Source organism: Otolemur garnettii, unplaced genomic scaffold (assembly GCF_000181295.1).
Source record: "Otolemur garnettii isolate 467f Iridium unplaced genomic scaffold, OtoGar3 scaffold00062, whole genome shotgun sequence".
Lineage (NCBI taxonomy): Eukaryota > Metazoa > Chordata > Mammalia > Primates > Galagidae > Otolemur > Otolemur garnettii.
Genome location: NW_003852457.1, coordinates 7,367,815 through 7,385,947, shown reverse-complemented (window position 1 = coordinate 7,385,947; position 18,133 = coordinate 7,367,815). Strand labels below are relative to the sequence as shown.

General features: G+C 35.4%; 1 protein-coding gene across 1 annotated transcript in view; it reads left to right on the top strand.

Moving 5' to 3' along the window:
- The first annotated feature begins 1,256 nt into the window (after positions 1-1,256).
- PHF20L1 (PHD finger protein 20 like 1) overlaps positions 1,257-18,133 on the top strand; it is a 79,264-nt gene continuing 62,387 nt past the window's right edge. Inside the window, exons 1-2 of the mRNA XM_023514946.1 lie at positions 1,257-1,517; positions 3,597-3,715. Coding sequence (XP_023370714.1) covers positions 3,633-3,715 — 83 coding nt within the window. The 5' untranslated portion in view covers positions 1,257-1,517; positions 3,597-3,632. The remainder of the gene's footprint in view (positions 1,518-3,596; positions 3,716-18,133) is intronic.

Sequence of the window (18,133 nt, the reverse complement as noted above, 5' to 3'; positions counted from 1 at the left end):
TTTAGAATGCCAAGTGGCCATGAAAGAGCTCACTTCTAATTACATTTTATGAGCCAAAGCAAATCAAATGTCCTTATGTAATTCTAAGGAAGGTGGAAGGTATAATCCTTTCAGGTGTTCAAAGGGAGATTCTACAAATATTTGATATTCTTAACTAATGATAACCATGGTGGGAAATTTCCCAAACATGGAAGAGGAGTTCAGATGCTGGAGAACCAAAACACAAGAAGACCAATATCCACTAGAAACTGTCTTATTTTTATGTTTTCTATGTTTTGCCATGCTCAATCTAGCTCAGTAGCTATTAGTAGCATAGTAGGTGCTGAATGAATGTTTGTTGAATAAAAGGATGAATATGAATATGGTTGTTTAATTTACCAAATCTCACTATAATTAAAGCTTAAAGAGAGTTACTTTGCTATTTTAACTCCAAACTGTGAAGCGAGATAAATATAAGTGTCATTTGTATGCAGGGTTGCACTTAGAAAACTTGAGAGCCTGTGGAAAGAGTAAGAAAAACATGTTGTTTTGTGTCAATATTAATTTGAATGTGTTCACTTGCCTGTTTTCCCCCACAGCAGGGACACTGCCTCCAGTGTTTACAGTTTGGGATATGTTAAGTAGTCAATGAAAGTACTGCTACCATTAGTAGTGTAGCTTAGGAAAAGTGACATCAATGTAGTCAGAGGTTCTTAGCTGAGTGTACATGCACACACTTGCACACAGACACAATGTCTTAGTAATATTTGTCTTGTGTATTGTAAGGATCTTCGGGACCAGAGAGCAATACAATAGTACTATTGTGTGTCATGTGATTATTTAGGCTGTAGTGTTTGCCGCAAAGTATCTATTCAAGAGCCAATTATTGACGTGTTACAGTAACCATTTGCTCCATTCTTAATGTGGACTAATGGGGTGGATAGCTAAGAAAACATGTAGTGCAATTACAAAGTTTGCCTATGGTCCTGGAGAGAAAGGTTTAGGGAACCTTTTATCAAATCAACAATAATAATCAATGGACTTCGTCTTCTTCCAAAGGGCAAGGACTTCACAGCTGCCAATGGGCACCCAGAGCTCGCACCCATTCCTTAGCTAACTAGGGCCCCTCCCGCTAGCCGTTGGCCAACAGCCTCTAAGCCCCGCCTTTCAGGACGACCCGCCAATCGGCTGTGCAGCAAGGGCCCAACCCCTGTGAGTCACGTGACACGGCCAGACCCGCTTCCGGCACGTCGCAGGCGGCTGACGTCGCCGGGCCCCGGCGTCGCGTCAGGGCTGGCCGGCGGTGGAGGCGGTGGCGGCGGCTATGGCAGCGGACCCCGAGCGGGCTTGAGGGCTCAGACCCAGCTCGCTCCCGCGCAACGTCGGGCCTCCCCGGTGCTGCGGCCCCAGCTCTCTCCGCTCCAGCTCCCTTCTCAGCCGCTGCCTAGGCGGAGGCAGAGGCCGGGGCTGGCCGCCCTGCTAGTGCCCCGGCTCGGCCCCGGACGGCCCGGCTGCTGTGCAGAGAGGAGGCCGAGTTGGTAAGAGGCGGCGGCGGGGCCTGGAGGCTGCCTGGCCTCCGCCTGGTCGCCCAGGATGCCCTAGCTCTGGTGTCTCTGTCCGGCCCGCTCCTCTCCCGCCTCCCTCTCTTTAGCTCGCCAGCCCTATTGTCTGGGCGCCGCCGCTCCCTCTCCCCCTCCCTTCCTTCCCCCCTGCTGAGGGCCGGACGGCTGTCAAACCTGGAGGCTTCTCCGGCTCCCTGCCAGCCCTGCCTCAGCCTTTCCTGTTTGTCTCTTGCCACCCCTCCTCCCTGTCCTCCTCACCTCCCCACCTTTTTTGCCTTCGCGGTCATTCTCTGACCATTGCTTCACTTTGTCTGTGTCTGTCTTTTTGCTAATTTTGTCTTACCTCCCACTTGTCATTTCCCCAAACTTCCACCATCCTTCTATTTATTGCTGTTCTTTTTTGCTATCCTTTCTGTTTTTACTCCTCTGCTTCCTTTCTGACCTCTTCTTCCCAGTTTTTCCTCCGGTATACTATTCTACTTTATAAGAAGTTCCTTCAAATCCTTTATGACTCTTTTCTCTTTTCTCAAGAAAAAGGAAACATGACTTTTTTGGCATCTAATCCCTAAATATCACTGGGGGTTTATACTTCTTCGCTCTTTCACTTATGGTGGGTTCTGATTTGATCCCAGAAGATGTTTGTGTAACTGGTGAACTACCCCTTACTGAGCTCTTCCTGCGAAGGACAGCCGAAAAGGTTGATTAGGTTTCTGCTCAAACATTTAAGTAGCTGCTTTACATGTTGCACACTGACAAGTTCTCTATTAAAGATATTTATACTTGTGTTCCTTTTGCATCAATACACTCTGGCTAAGCTTCTAGTAAACTTTTTAATGAACTAATTTTTGCTGATGCTATGCCGGAGAATATCCCCTCCCCCGAGTATTTAAGTTTGATTTCACATGTTTTCATGGCAAGTGTGGATGTTTTTTCTCTTATGCATCAATAGATTGTTTCAAAGAAAAGGGAAAGAGTTAGAATTTTCTTTACTGTTAAGTTTTGTTTGTTTTGAATTGTGACCAAACTATTATTTTTTTAAAAAAAAGACAATTGTGTATGTGTGTGTGTTTTCTTTTTAAACTGGAGGGAGCATAGTCCAGTAATCTTAAATATCAAAAGGTGGTTTAGGGAATCTCTACTTCAATAGCAACAGACTTACATTTCTGATTACCTATCATATTTTGCTTAGGTGCTTTCAAAATGTATCCATATTCTTCAACTACTCAGTGAAAAACAGGCCACCTCAAGTGTACCAGCTGGCCAGTGTGACCAGAAAAGATAGGGAATGGTAGGAATGGTTTGCATGTGAATCATGTAGACTCTGCTGCAGTTTTTGTTTGTTTTATCATTAACATCCAGTTTTATTATCAATGTGGGCACTATCCATATTAAATTTAGAATAGAAAGAAATTCCCAGAGTTAAGAAAATCTATGTCACTATTGCTTGTTCAATGAATGTAAAGTCCTTAGCAGCACTATGTTAAAATTATTGAATTATTTGGTATCAAGTAGGAGATCATAAGTAATGAAAAATCCTAATCCCAAGAGTAAAAATTAATATAAACTTTACTGTCAGAGGGGTGTTGTCTACTGTTTCCTCCATCTTTGTGTGTTCTTGCTTCTTATCTAGTGTTTTGTATTATGAGGAACTCAATAAGTATTTGTTGAAACTAAATTTAAAACTTCATTTTCTCAGTCATATTCTAGAATACTTAACTGTCTTAATTTTTCAAAGATGGAAAAGCATTTTCAGCTGTCCTTGTTGAAATTTTTCCTGGGGATTTGCAAGTTATAATGTTCCATTTATTCTTTTTAAATAGTTAATTTTTCTGTGTCCCTTTTCTTCATTACCAAGATTGCATGCATACCAATTGTACAGAACTTTACCTAGAGATAATGGTAATCATTATTCAGATTTCTAACACATTTGGCGAGTATTTTAACTTATGTGTTATTTTAGAAATTCTGTTTAATTTTAATTTTGCCTGTTCCCCTACACTACGTTTCCTATGCAATTTATGCATTGGAATCTAACTTTTTTTTTTTCCTCTTGAGGTAGTGAAAGAGAATACTGAAGAATAGGATCTCAAGATGAGTAAAAAGCCCCCAAATCGCCCTGGAATCACTTTTGAGATTGGTGCTCGTTTGGAGGCACTGGACTACTTACAAAAATGGTATGGAAAATGTAGAACTGACGTAAAGCACTGTATCAATAGCCTTACATATGTTGAGTAACCCTTAATTCTCCTGATGGTAGCAGAAACATCATTGTATTCACATTTTTAATGTACATATACATGTTTTTTAGTTTTCCTATTTTGGCTTTTTTAGGTTTAACATTAACTATTTTTAGCCAGAGTTGTTTAATACAATTATTTTAGATGTTTTAGAACTGAAAGTAATTGTCTAGAAAATGAAATGTGTAGACATTATTAATGTTCTTATATACTTAACATGTTGTATATTGATGGAGGTGGAGAGATAATTAACCCTGATAATCAGTTTCCCAAGTTTTGGACAAATTTTCATATAAATCTATTTTCCTGGACTATGTCAGAGGTGATCTTTTACTATAGAATATATTAATCGTTAATACTATTCTTTTTTTTTTTTTTTGAGATAGTCTCACTTTGACGTCCTTGGTAGAGTCCTGTGGCATCCTAGCTCATACCAACCTCAAACCCCTGAGATCAAGCAGTTCTCTTGCCTCAGCTTCCAAAGTAGCTGGGACTACAGGTGACCGTAACAATGCCCAGCTGTTTTCGAACTCCTGAGCTCAAGCAATCCACCCACCTTGGCCTAATACTATTTTTTTTCTATAGTAAATACAGTTTTGGAAATGTCTCCACTATTTACTATCTCACCTAACACCAAAATGACACTTAACCTCCTCTTTCAGAGGGCAGTAACTTAAGGCAGGATGTTACTGTCTCTAATGCTAAATGGGCAGTCTTCTCAGACCTCTTAATTTCTTCCCCTCTTCTGGCCATTTGTGGTGATAAATTTAACCTTTCATCTCCCGACATTTACTCTAGATGGTGATGTAGGAAAAATTAATTGCTACAAAATCACCACTGGGAAAAGAGAGAAGGGGAAGCCACATGTGTGGGCTGTTGTAGGAGTCAGGAGGATTCCCCTTCCTCCTAGGGAATGTGTTCCTCACTCGGGTTAATTGGCCCCTGGTCCTGAATTCTTGGCAGATGTCTTTTTATTGTCCTAGAGGGTCATTAGAGAGTTTCCCCTTTCTGCGAGTGGTGCTGCCTTTGCTCTTTCTGAAGCCCATTTATTTTGATGAGGAGTCTGGGGGTTTAGTAACTCCTGGAGTTAACATTCAGACTTTTTGACATTATCTTTCACTTAAAACCATAATAGGAATTTTGTAGTTTTGCTTTTGATTGATTTGCATGAAGTCAACTTACTGAGTCGGCAATGGTATGCTGAGGAATCTTGTTTAATCCTGGTATTTGACTTTAAACTAGTCTGGGGTTTCTGTCTCTTGTTCTCTGGTGTTAGAGCTTAACATACTTCACTGATCCCCAGGTTAATGACCTTTTGTCTTGGGCTCTGCTTTGGGACATTTGGGACTCCAGTTTGATGTGGAGAATCACATTTACTTGGCTTGTTACCCCAAGCTGCATGTCAGTGGGTAGTTCTTTTTAGGGAGCTTCATTTTTGCCCTTGTAAGGTGGAGAGTGAACATGGTAGTTCTCAGGAGGGGCATGGCAGTAGCAGTCCTAGGGTTTAGTGGTGGTGACAAAAAAATGTCTCCTGACATTGCCAGAGGTTGACTGGAAGTAAGAGGTCAAAACTCCTCCAGGTTGAGAACCACTGCATTAGATCACACAACAGAAGATGCTAGTTAAAGCAATAATTGGCTATCTTGGTTCTGATTTGACCAAGAGGAGCTTTTTACTCTGAAGGAATGCTCTTGAATGTGGGTGTGAGACAGGAGCATGGGAATATAAGAGTAAGGGTACTTGTTACTTCTTTAATGTTAATCTTATTTTTTTTTTAAGTTATTGGCTTTGTGAATAGTTAGTTTATATTAATATATTCTCTTAGGCTGACAGTGTTGTAACTGAACTAGCTTCCAGTTTCGGAGAAGCACATAGTTTATGATTTTTCTCATTAGTGTTTAGGGATATTAACATAACTTTGGTTTTAGTGAGAAATTCACTTCTGGTGAAATGTTTTCTGATTTAACAGCTATTAAATTTATGATCTAGTAGTTAGAAGAAAAAGATTACAAAAAAGAAGTACTTTTAAAACCATGTCTGAATGTGCTTGTAGAGTATTTGGAATTGCAGAGAACAAGTGAAAGTTTAGCTTCTTGCCCTAAAATTCGTAAGTGCCTATTAGGTAGAGTCGAATTGCGCAAATTCACTCAATGATGATGTTTAGATTTAATTTTAATGATCTCAGTAATGGTCTCTTTAAGTAAATATTAGAATAATCACATATGATCATCACTGATACTTGTCATCACTTTGATTTTTCTGAGCTTGTTTAAATAAAGATATTGCATTCTGCTTCAGGTGGCTCTTTGATTAAAACATTGTATATGCATATTCTAGGTAATTCAAATAGGTAATTTTCTTTTTGTGACTTTATTACAGTATTCTCAAGAACTAATTAGGCTTTTGACCCTTAAATTTATTAAGTGGTTTACCATAGTACAACTAGGTAATTGCTAAGATGTGTTGAATTTTATATGGGACACAAAATTTCTATGCGAGTAAAGTTTTAAAAGATTTTTATTTATAAATGGAACCATAAAATTTATTCATATTATTCCATTTCAATTACCATTCTGTATTTTATAGAAATTCTATATATTTTTCCTTTAGTATGAGGATTATTTGATTATTGAGAAACTTTTACATTAGTATGAGGATTATTTGATTGTCAAGAAACTTCTTATGAGGAACAAAATACTGTAGTTAATCATTGAAAATACACTGAAGTATTTTTCTCTTCATCCCTTTTTCTCTTCGTCCCTCCTTTCTTTCATATTCTGTGTTTTGCATTTATATTGAATGCTTAGTCTTTTAAATCTGTTCAATTCAGTGTGACAAGTATTGAGTCATGTTTAAAACAGATGTAGTTTGAATAGACATTGGAGAGGGAGGGAGGGGCAGAAATGTAAATCGTGCTTACTGTCTCTGTACTATACACATTTGCCATAAGTAGTACATTTATTATTGAGGAACTAACTTATCCCATGTTGATACATTACCTTTTAAAGAGAAGTGCAAAAGGAGAGTAATGATAATGGATCACCAAAAACGTCTGCCTGTACTAGATGTAAAAGGTTTTTGTATATAAAAGAAAGCAATTTTTCATATGTGCCTAGATATACAAGGATAAACTTGAAATTTAGTGGGCAGAGATAAACTGAATTAAGCTACCCCTTTCTAAATTTTTTTTTTTTTCCATACCCTTCCCTTCCCAGTTTTCATGCTGTTGGGCAATATCCTCCAGTGTTGGTTGAATCAGGGTTGATGGGCGTGACCAGCTCTATATGGTGGAAGAGCCTCTGAGACTAGGTCATAGAAGTTGTGGCCACTTTCCTGTCTTTTGGATCACCTGTTCTGGGGGACGCCAGCCTCCTTAAGCTACAACTTTTAGGTTGGGATAGATTTGATTCAATATTAAAATTCAATCTGTTTTTCTTAGGAAAAGTAGATCATCACTGCTTGAACAAACCTTGTCAGATATTCCTTAAAGTTCAGAAAGATATCCTTGAAAACACACTCTACATTTTTAAATAGGTGTAAGTAGTAATTTATTACTTTTTATTTTCAAAGTAACTGTACAGCTACATAAGAAACTCAATGATGGTTGATTATTTACCAAGACTAATCAGTACAGGGCATGAAAAGCCATTGAAAGATCAGTCATATCTGGTTGCAGTGTTTGTTTTTTGATATTTGGAGGTTCCTGTACAGACTAAACCTCACTCTTACTGAGCAGTATGGGCTGTTTTAATTTTTGAAAATGTAGTTTTACTTAAAATTGTTCTTTTACTTCTTCCTCAGTCATCAGCATAAAGATTTAACATGGTTAGCATTTACAGATAACACAATCAACCATTTTTTTTTTATCCTCATCATAATATTCCACCACAACCTCTGTACATCCAAACCCGGATATTGGGTTTTATAATCTCTTGAAGGCAGTAACAACTTAGGAATAAAAATGGATATAGACATGTTGATACAGGAGTATATTTGGGGAAAGAGAAATTTCAAAGTTGATGTTACATTGAAGGTACTGTAAGTAGATGAATTTAAATTCAGGCTGTAACTTATTAATCCTATAAATATGGGTAAGTCCTTTAAGTTAGCATACTTATCAGTAAAATAGAAGCAGTGTTAATGGCTGTTCTTTATAGGTTGATTTTTAAGAATTAAATAACATTAAATATTTAAACTTGATTTAAATTCTACAAATTGATACATAATTACAAAGCATTGAAGTAGGAGGACAGAGGGAGCTGAAAAATCTGTGGGGATCTGATGACTTGAGTGTGTAAATTTTTAAATGTAGCTTTAGTATCCAACATGAGAATGGCCTGGAATTATAGAAAGAAAAACATGTCATTGCGATAAGCTGTCTTTTTGAAATGATAATAAAATCCTCATATTTCCAGAGGTTTACAGTTTACGGAACGCCCTTGCAAATATTAAAGTTTCTAATCATTCTGAATATTGTTTAGTCAGAAAATGATATTTGTAGTCAAAATCAAAGTGGTTTTGTCTACTGATTTAATGTCTGTTTTTTGATTGAAATTAAAATAGTTATTGTATAGTAAGTGACTAGTTATGGAAACACAGTTGAACATAGTGTGCTGTGGTGTTAGTCTTAAAGGAAATTTGAAATATAGATTCAGTTTAAAACATTCAGATGAGTTATGCTCCTCCGTCGTCTTTTGGAGTATTTCTGTTTAATTCTCTTCTAGATCTAAAGGAAAGGAAAATGAAAGATTAAAAAATCTGGAGATGTCTCCAACTATCAGAGTTTAATAAAACAGTATAAATTTGAATTGGCAAATGTTGTTTCCACACATTTGGAGTTTTTTGAACTGTATGGAACATTTGCAAATGTGAGTTTTTAAGATATTCATGAACAGAATTTATAGGGTGGGAAAATTGAAGAAATTTAGATTGTAGCAAGAACAAACACTTTCTAATTAAAATAAAAGTATATATTTTCTGAATAGAGTTGCTTTTTTCCTAATTGGATTTAACTATTCAAAGGAAAATAATATCAGGGATACTTTGTGTGATCTACACTTAGGGTAGGAGAATGCTCCGGAAAAGTAGTATGTAGATAAAATAGAATGTGTGAATGTTAGGTGAATATTTTACTTTAAAGTAGAATTTTTTGCTAATATGAATAAGATTTTTGTTTTTATTCATTAGGCTTTTCTAAATTTGTACATGAAAAGCAATGATTATTATTTTGAGTCACTACCTTGGAAAATCAATTTCGGCTATAGACCAAGAGAAAATGCACAATTACATGTGTATACTAAAATAACTGCATTTGTGCATAATGATCATAAGTTCATAGAGAATTTATCTGTTAATTCTAGGGTGTTTTTGGCAGAGAATTCAAATCAAACTCCAAGTTCATTTATTTTTAATTTTGAGATAATTTACATTCAGATAGTTTAAAATTTTGGACCTCAAGGTTTAAGTAAACCATTCAGTTTAATCATCAAGTAGGTCTGCACCAGTACGCAAACATTTTAGTTCTTTAAGTTTTAAATTTTTTACCAGAAAAATGCCCATAAATTTCTTTAAACAATGCTAAATAAAAAAAGCTCTCTCCACCTCCCCCCCGAAAAACTATCAAAAGCAAGATTAATAATAGGGATAGAATATACATAATTATTTTAAAACATACCTAGTCTCTCTTGTTCTTGCACTAGTGTTCTTTTTTTCGTTATATTGTTTTGCACAATTTTTTCTGATTTATAAAAGAAAGAGAGAAAGAATATTGGAAAAAGTGAATTTAACTGGAAGTCAGAAAATGCTGATCTATACAGGTTCCAAGTGCACTTCTGCCATGAACCATGTGACTTGGGAGTGGTGTTTATTTCTCTGCTTTAATGTCCTTACAACGAAGTGTTATGTTTTAAATGACTTTTTCAGGAGCTATTGAATTCCAAACTCAATTTCTTTTATATGTTTCAACTATTCAGAGGTGTCAGATTTTTTTTTAAATTATACTTTTAGATGGATAAAACATAACCCTGAGGAAAATAGACAATGAGAAGTCATATGTAGTTTGTTGAAACCTGCTGGTCCCTGGAAGAAGAGGAAGAAAGTTGAGAAAAGTGGAGAAAGATGAATATAATTTGGAACAAAAATAGAGAAGTTTGAAGTATTTTGGTCATAGTTGTATACTCAGCTCTTTGTGTAGTGTGGTCTCCATTATACCTCATTGTCTCACATAGATTCCGTGATGCTGTGAGTCTTGGTGAACTAAATGGGCACAGCGTTCATAAGCCATCTTAGTTCCTGATTTAGTCTAACGGTAGTCTGTTTGCCTGGAATTTAAATAGGCCCCAAAAGTCCCACATACCCATGCCACTCTTGTACCTTGTAATTAGAGAGCTTGGGGAAGGCAGGTACATTTCAGGCCTGTCCATCTTAGAGCACCTTCCTCCTATGCTTAACCTACAACCAAACCATCAAACTAATGATTTCCTTAATTTATGATCGTGTAAATCAGGCGTCCTCAAACTACGACTGGCAGGCCACATACAGCCCGCCGAGGACATTTATCCTGGTGTTTTTGCCACTGCTACCTGTCCTGCTTAGCAGCCAACTCGTCCCAGGCCCGCAGTCCGGCCCTCCAACGGTCTGAGGGACAGTGAACTGGCCCCTTCTTTAAAAAGTTTGAGGACACCTGGCTAAAGTCTCTCAGGCTTCTTGTGCTGTACTTTGTGTGCGTATGTGTGTGTTCACGTAACAGCATAGGTTGGATCAAAAGAAGACAGTTTTATTTGCTTACTTGACATTTGGTTGAATTCCGGTCATCACATGTCACACACATTCAGCTCCCTATTCATTATTTCATTCAAGCTGAATGTTACTATTATTTATTGTGAGAATTCACACTTGTCACATCACATTAGATAATTTTTTTTTTTTTTTTTTTTGGTGGGGGACTGATTAAAGCCACTAGCTGGGAACAGTTTATCTGTTGTGCTAGTTAACTCTACCAAAAAGAATGTTTTGCGGTTCTAGTTTTGCTGAGTAGACAGATGTAGCATCTGCAGATGCTAAAGTGTTTTTAATTTTGTTTTTAAGTGATTTTTTTAAGCTGAAGAAGAAAACTAGTTTGTTTTGAATATCAGTAGTATAATTTTTAGAAGAAATTAATGAGATATTGAAAACATAGCTTAATTTTGCTATTTTTCATAGAGTCCAAATTTGTTAGTATTTTTGCTATAAGCTTATATTTTGAAGAACTGTTGACCAACTTCTGCCAACACGTATCACAGATTATTAGTCAGCATATAAGATTATTCTTTTTATTAGAAATTATTATGCAAGTATTTTAATAATTATAATTAACTCAACTTTGAGAGAATTATTGCAGTAAAGTTGAAAGAAGAATATAGGTATTTATTTAATATTCAGAGAGTTTAAAAAGTTTGTTTTCTCATTGCCAGAAAAACCCAACCCTCCTCAGTTAAAAGTGAATATGCTTCTGGTATATCATGATTAGGTAATGTAGGTACTTAAGTATAAGCTACTTATATGAAATGATATATATAAGCCTAAGATAGTAATTTACTCATGAAAGGTACCCAGCAAAGTTTATTGAATTTTGGTGGGTTAATAATAAATAAATACAGTAGTTTTGGGGGTATCTTGTAATATCTGGTTACTACTATAGAAAATTATAGCAAGTGAATTATAAATTATGGATTGAAAATTATGATAGGATTATGAAAATTATGATAGGATGATATTTGTCAACCTAAATTAGCAAATTTAATTTCATTTGTAAAGTCTTAGTGTTTTCCTTAGTTCTGTAATATACCCTAGATTTCTTAATTTTTGAATTTATATTATGTCAGTTTTTAAACTTGGTAAAAGTTAAGCTACTTTGTTTAATAATGATGTGATATTTCATACTTAGGCATGCTTGTCCCTTTTGTTTTGAGAAATTTTAATAAGGCAGAAGAGCCTTTTTTCTTAGTCATTTTATGCATGGGAGGTACTTATTTTGTTCAATATTTTCCATTCTCTTTGGGTTAACAAAAACCGACTAGTTATTTTGTGTGTGGGTGTGTAAAAAGCAGAAGACTAAAATTTTTTGAAGAATAAGAAATAGACACACACAATATGAAATAGAATTATTGTATCTGTTTTTAATACCCCTTGGTAAGAGCCTCTGATATTGAAAACATTGCTGTAAGTGTGACAGAGTTTAACATCATCAGTTGCAGGATACAGAATCTGTAATGATGGAACACGTCGTCTCGGTGCACGGAAATACCTGAGTTCAGGGATCTACCACTTAATACCTCTTTTAACTTGAGCATGTTACTGAACCTTTCAAAGCCTTTGTGTCTTCCTTTTAAAAACTGGAATCAGTAATATCAATTGAATCAAAGGATTCTTTGATGCTCGAAGCAAGATAATGCATGTCAGTGGTAAGCACTTCTGCCAAGTAGTAAGCACTAAACATTAGCTTTAGTAATAGTAGTATAAGAAAGTGGAGTCATATGACAGAAGGATCAATGTAAATTCTTAAAACATTAATCAACAGTTGTATAAAAAGTATAAATGAGTATCTAAATAGTAAGAAATAGAGCTGAGTGACTGCAATGTGCTAGGATTTTGAGTTTTGCTGGCAAAGAGCTGAGTTGTAGTAGACTGAAAAAATTATATGAGGTACCTGAACATACTGGTGAGAAGCTTTTAGAAGAGTAGGAAGTAAGTTCCTGATCTTTTTGTGAGAGATAATAGGAAGTACAGAGACTGTGACATAGGGATTTTGATTTGGTTAAAACTGACAACGGGAATGAATGTAGGCATGGTTCGAGATTCAGGTGCTATGAAAGCAGAGAACAGGAGTTTCAGTGCAGTAAACTGAAGTACTAGTTTGAAAGGTAGCTGCTACAAGGTTCTAAGGCAGACACAGCTAACTGTTCTTACCCTTTCTTTGCTGTAAAGGTTGTACAAAAATAGGAAACAGGATGTATTGTAGGGATGGATAGATTTGAAAAATCTGAGAAGTGATGTGATAAGACACTTAGAATTCGGGTTGGAGAAGATGCGATATTGACCTTTTAGCTATTCTTTGAATGTTCTTAAAATTCTAGATTTGGTTTGTATTTACATTTTTATTTTGGAATATCAAGGTTGAATTAGTCCAGAGGGATTTGTTTTCGGTTTATTGTTTTTAAAGTGTGGCACAGATTAACATGCAGTATCCAAAAGCACTGAATTTTAAAATACTATAATAATAATAAGTGACACTGTTATTGCAGTTGTTACCAGTGGGTGACTAGGTGAGAAAACACTTTTGAAAATTATAAAGCATAATGTAAATTTAAAGTGTTTCCTGGAAATTAAAGATTTTAAAGGGTTATTAGGTGATGAGAATATCATGTTTGCTTTGGATTACATCCTACATTAATTTGCATTGTCTGGCAGGTAATCCTTCCCTTGACAATTGCATGCAAGGCAGTTCTTACCTTTCTGTTTCTAGCTCTGCTAATGTTTAAGTAATTTTTTTATGAATAGCATGTTATAAAGTTTTTATACACAAAATTATTTTGAATTGTTAACCTTAACTCTCTAGGATTCTGTTAACATTTCGCTTCAGTTATATTTTAAGTGTATTTTGTGGATACCATTCTTTAAAACATAAGGAATGACCCTGTCCAAGAGGAAATTCTTGTTCACATTCTTTCTATGTGCTGGCGTAATGTCATTGCTATTACGTTCTATCTTAAGAGTGTTAACTTACTTGATTCTCATTTTTTGTTGATTAAATGAAATGAATGAGAAACTGTCAGTTTCTAAATTGACATAAATTAGAAATTTTATTGTCTTATAAATAATAACATGGCTATAATTTAAAATATGTAATTTGACTATTAGAGCAGTTTTTAAAAATACCATTACCTTTTTAAATTGATATGGCACTTATTTAAATGGTTAATTAAATCTCTCTCAAATCTTTTCATGAATGTTAATGATATAGGACATTTGGTAGCAGATTCTGGCCTTGTTGAGTCTGTTGTAACCCATTAATGAGGTAGTTATCAACTCTGTTCTTTGGCAGAAGTGTAGGTAATGCTAGGCCACATCCTGAGAGTGTGTGAGGATTACCCTGGTCATTTTCTCATGGTTGACTCTTTTCATCAGGTTAAGAGAAATCTAGATATATCAAAGTAGAAGATAAATCAGAATGAACTCCTTAAATTCCACTCTGTTTTACTGTTCTTACATTGAATACAAAGGAATTATTTTTAATTGGTCCATCAGATTATACGATTTCTGGCATAACTGCATGCCTACTCTTTCTTCCTTTTTCATCCAAAGGTGATGGAACATTGATTTAGATGCTTTTCTTTTCCAGAAAAAAAATTTTTTTATGAACATAGACTGCTTTGAAAATCTGATTTGATTTGCGAATCCCCACCTCAAAATAATACATTGGTGTCTACACAAAACACATAGCATTTTATTTATAGCTGCAAGGAATTCATAGTCTCTTGATAAAGTGGGGTAGTCAAAACCTGACCACATAAACTGTTAATAATGTAAACAATATAAGAATTTGTTGGTAATGGTAATTCTCATTTTAGGTTTCTCATTCTCTTTGTGTTTTGACAATGCTCAAAGAATTGACATAATAGGGAACCAATACAGTATATTCAGAGTATAGCTCTTTGATCAGTATCTGTTCTGACTGATCATGAGTTTAGTTCAGAATCTATAGATATTGCTACTTTGTAAATAGTCTTGTGCAAGTGGAAATATAGTCATGGTGTTGACAATGTGTCCGATAAGTTCCAAGAGTTCAGAAAAGGTTAAAATAATTTTTATTCTTGATGATGACTTTGTTCTACTCTGTAATTGTGACCACTATTTTACTTGACCATTAGAAGACTTAGATTCACAAAAGGGCTCACACTGATTCTGGGAAATCAATTGAAAGATTAGTAGAATTGTATATATAAAAATTAAGCAAGAATCATTTTAGACTCTTCCTATTAAGCCAAAAAAGATCAAAAGAACCCATTTTAGAGTAAATGATTTTTCTTATTAAGTTTCTTTTTTTTGAGACAAAGTCTTTCTTTGTCGCCCTCAGTAGGGTGCTGTGGCATCATAGCTTACAGCAACCTCAAACTTTTGGACTGAAATGATTATCTTGCCTCATTCTCCCAAGTAGCTGGCACTACAGGTGCCTACCACAATGCCCAGCTATCTTTAGAGACAAGGTCTCGCTCTTGCTAAGGCTGGTCTCAAACCTGTGAGCAATCCACCTGCCTCAGCCTCCCAGAGTGCTAAGATTACAGGTGTGAGCTGTGGTGCCTGGCACTCTTATTAAGTTTTTTGTACGGGTAAAATCTGTTCTTCAGGATTCAAATGTAAAAGACATAGAGCAAGATAAACCCAGAGCAGTGGAGGCAATCTCTTATTTTTTGTACAAGCAAGTAATATTTACTCAGTGCATTCATTTTGAAGTAGGATTATAAAAGGGAAGATAGCTAGTAGGATTTTATGGTATTTTACAGTAACAGATAATAAGGGCTAAGAAAATTCTATGTAGAATTTTGGCATTGAGAAGTAATACTTTTGGGCGGTGCCTGTAGTTCAGTGAGTAGGATGCTGGCTCTATATACTGAGATGGTGGATTCAAACCTGGCTCTGGCCAAACTGCAACAAAAAAATAGCCGGGTGTTGTGGTGGGTGCCTGTAGTCCTGCTACTTAGGAGGCTGAGGCAAGAGAATCGCCTAAGCCCAAGAGCTGGCGTTTGCTGTGAGCTGTGATGCCACAGCACTGTACTAAGGGTGACAAAGTGAGACTCTGTCTCTAAAAATAAATAAAAAGAAATAATACTTTCAGCGAGGTTACCTTTTCTTCATCGCTCTTTGTTAAACCTTTGAGGGATGCCAACTGTAGTGGTTTTCTTTTCTGCTCATCCCTAATAATTGTTATTGGTGTCTTATGTCTCATGCTTTAAACTCGGAAACGCCAAGTCTTACACTTAAATCTTTTCCTAAATTGTTCCTAATTGTCTGGGGCTGGGTGTACTTACTGTTCTTTACTTTCACAGCTTTCTGTGATTCAGCTTTTAAAGAAATGACAAACTGAAACATTAACACTGCATGTTCTAAATTCAATAAGAAAAATCTTATGTTCAATTTGCAATTATAAAACATAATTTGTTTTAGTTCAGGATAGAGAACTAAATAACAAAAATAATAACAAAATAAAAAAATAAAAAAATAAAAAAATAAAAAAAAATAACAAAAAATAATATTGTTTTAGTTCAGGATAGAGAAGCATTTGTGAATACATTTGTCAACAGTATTTTCCTTCACTGTATATATCAAAACATTATTACTATAGGCCATCTGCTAGAAGAGAAAAATAATTTCACTGTATAGAATTATACATTAAACTGCCAAGCTTTTGTGCATTTTATATGTATTGCAAACATCTTGTCATTACAGTTTTTCCCCCTAAAGGTAAAACTAATAACCAGATTAAATACAAACTCTAAGTGACTCCCTGTTGCTGTAGAAAAAAAGGATCATTTCATTAGGTTGCTATTTCAGAAACCTTCACTTTGGACAGAGCTAAAAAGTCCATTCTGATCTTTTACTATTTTTCTTCATCTGTCTTACTGCTTACCAAGTATTCTAGCCAATGAGAATATTACTCATTTTCCTTCAAATGCCCCTTTCAATCTCTGGACAGGAGGTCCTCGAGGACAGGTACTACTTGCGATTCATGTCTGAGTCCTCATTGGCTGCTTGCGTGGCACAGACTCACTTGGTAGTTTTAAGTTAGTAAACATTGACTTATGAATTATGAATGAATTCTATTCTTCACTTTACCTTCGTTTGTGCCATGTTCATTAAGTCTAATACTTAGAACTCCCCCACCAAGTCCAGCATGGTATCTCCCAAGAACATTCAATTAACTTTCCAACTTTCTGTGAACTATTAAGCATCTTATGTAAAATTTTGGTACACACTGCCACTTTTACCATTTATGATACATTCACTTGGAGGTCTTATCCCATTTATCCTATTGGCATGGAGTGTAGGCTTTTGTGCCTCTCAGTCTTGGTTTTGAATACTGGATACACCATGTGTATTCTTGGCCCAGTCTTCATCTATTAATGGAGATTGTTATCTCTCTCTTGAATGGTTACCAAGATCAAATGAGATAAAGCATAAAAGAGCAGTTGACACTCAGTAAAAGGGCACAGAGCCTGACATACTTGTGACAGTAAATATTTTGACTCTTTTTTACTCTTATCTGACTCTTAAGTACATTGATGGTAAGCTCAAGTTCACTGATGTTTCTTTTTTTCTGACAACTGTGCCTACTTGTGCATTAGTCTTATTAGATGTTCAAATACAGTAGAACCTCCATAGTTGACCACCTCCCTGTGTTGACTGCCTCCTTAAGTTGATGTAATTGTCACAGCCAGCACCAAATGTACTTATCAGTACTGTAGACCTAGTTCCTTACATTGACCATCTCCATATGTCGACCAGTTGGTTAGAGTTCCTTGGTTGATTAACTTATAGAGGTCTATTGTATATGTAGAGTGAATGAGTAGAAATTTGGACAACCTGCTAATGGTAATATTTCTCATACTTTTATTTAAGATTCAAAATTTGATTAGTAAACATCATAAAAATTAGATATTAAACTTGGGTATTTATATCACTTATCTAATTCTAGGCCTTCATCCTGAGTATATTTACCAGTCTCTAGATATTTAGAGAATATACTGTAACTTATTCTCAAGAGGATCCTCCCTAAAACATATTTTAAAGTGTTTTTTAAATATTTAAAATATTTTTGGAAAACTATAAGTTAACTTAAAAGTATAATCCAGATTTAAATTATTTGAACTCAGATTCTGATACTTTACTGAATTCAATCATGTTATGAAAATAAAAGTGTTTTTAACTCAGTTTCTGTGAACTGTTCTCTGAGAAATATTTTAAATACAGAGTTATAATACATTTAGAATTGAAGGAAACTAGAGAATAAAGACCTTATTTTTTATTTAAGGTTTAAAAGCTCTAATGATAAATGAAGACACGAAGTTAAAGGCTTTTATGTTTGAAGAGAAAATTGTCAATTCTTAAATTGATAGAAAATCTATTTATAGTACCTGAGTGACGAGTGAATCTTGAGAAATAAAGGCCAACCATGTTCCAGGCTTTCCTTAATGCTATTGATAATTTTTCTGTTTTAAAACCCAGAGCTGGCACAAAAATAGAGAGGTAGATGTATGGAACAGAATAGAGAACCAAGGGATGAATCCAGCTACTTACCGGTACCTGATCTTTGACAAGCCA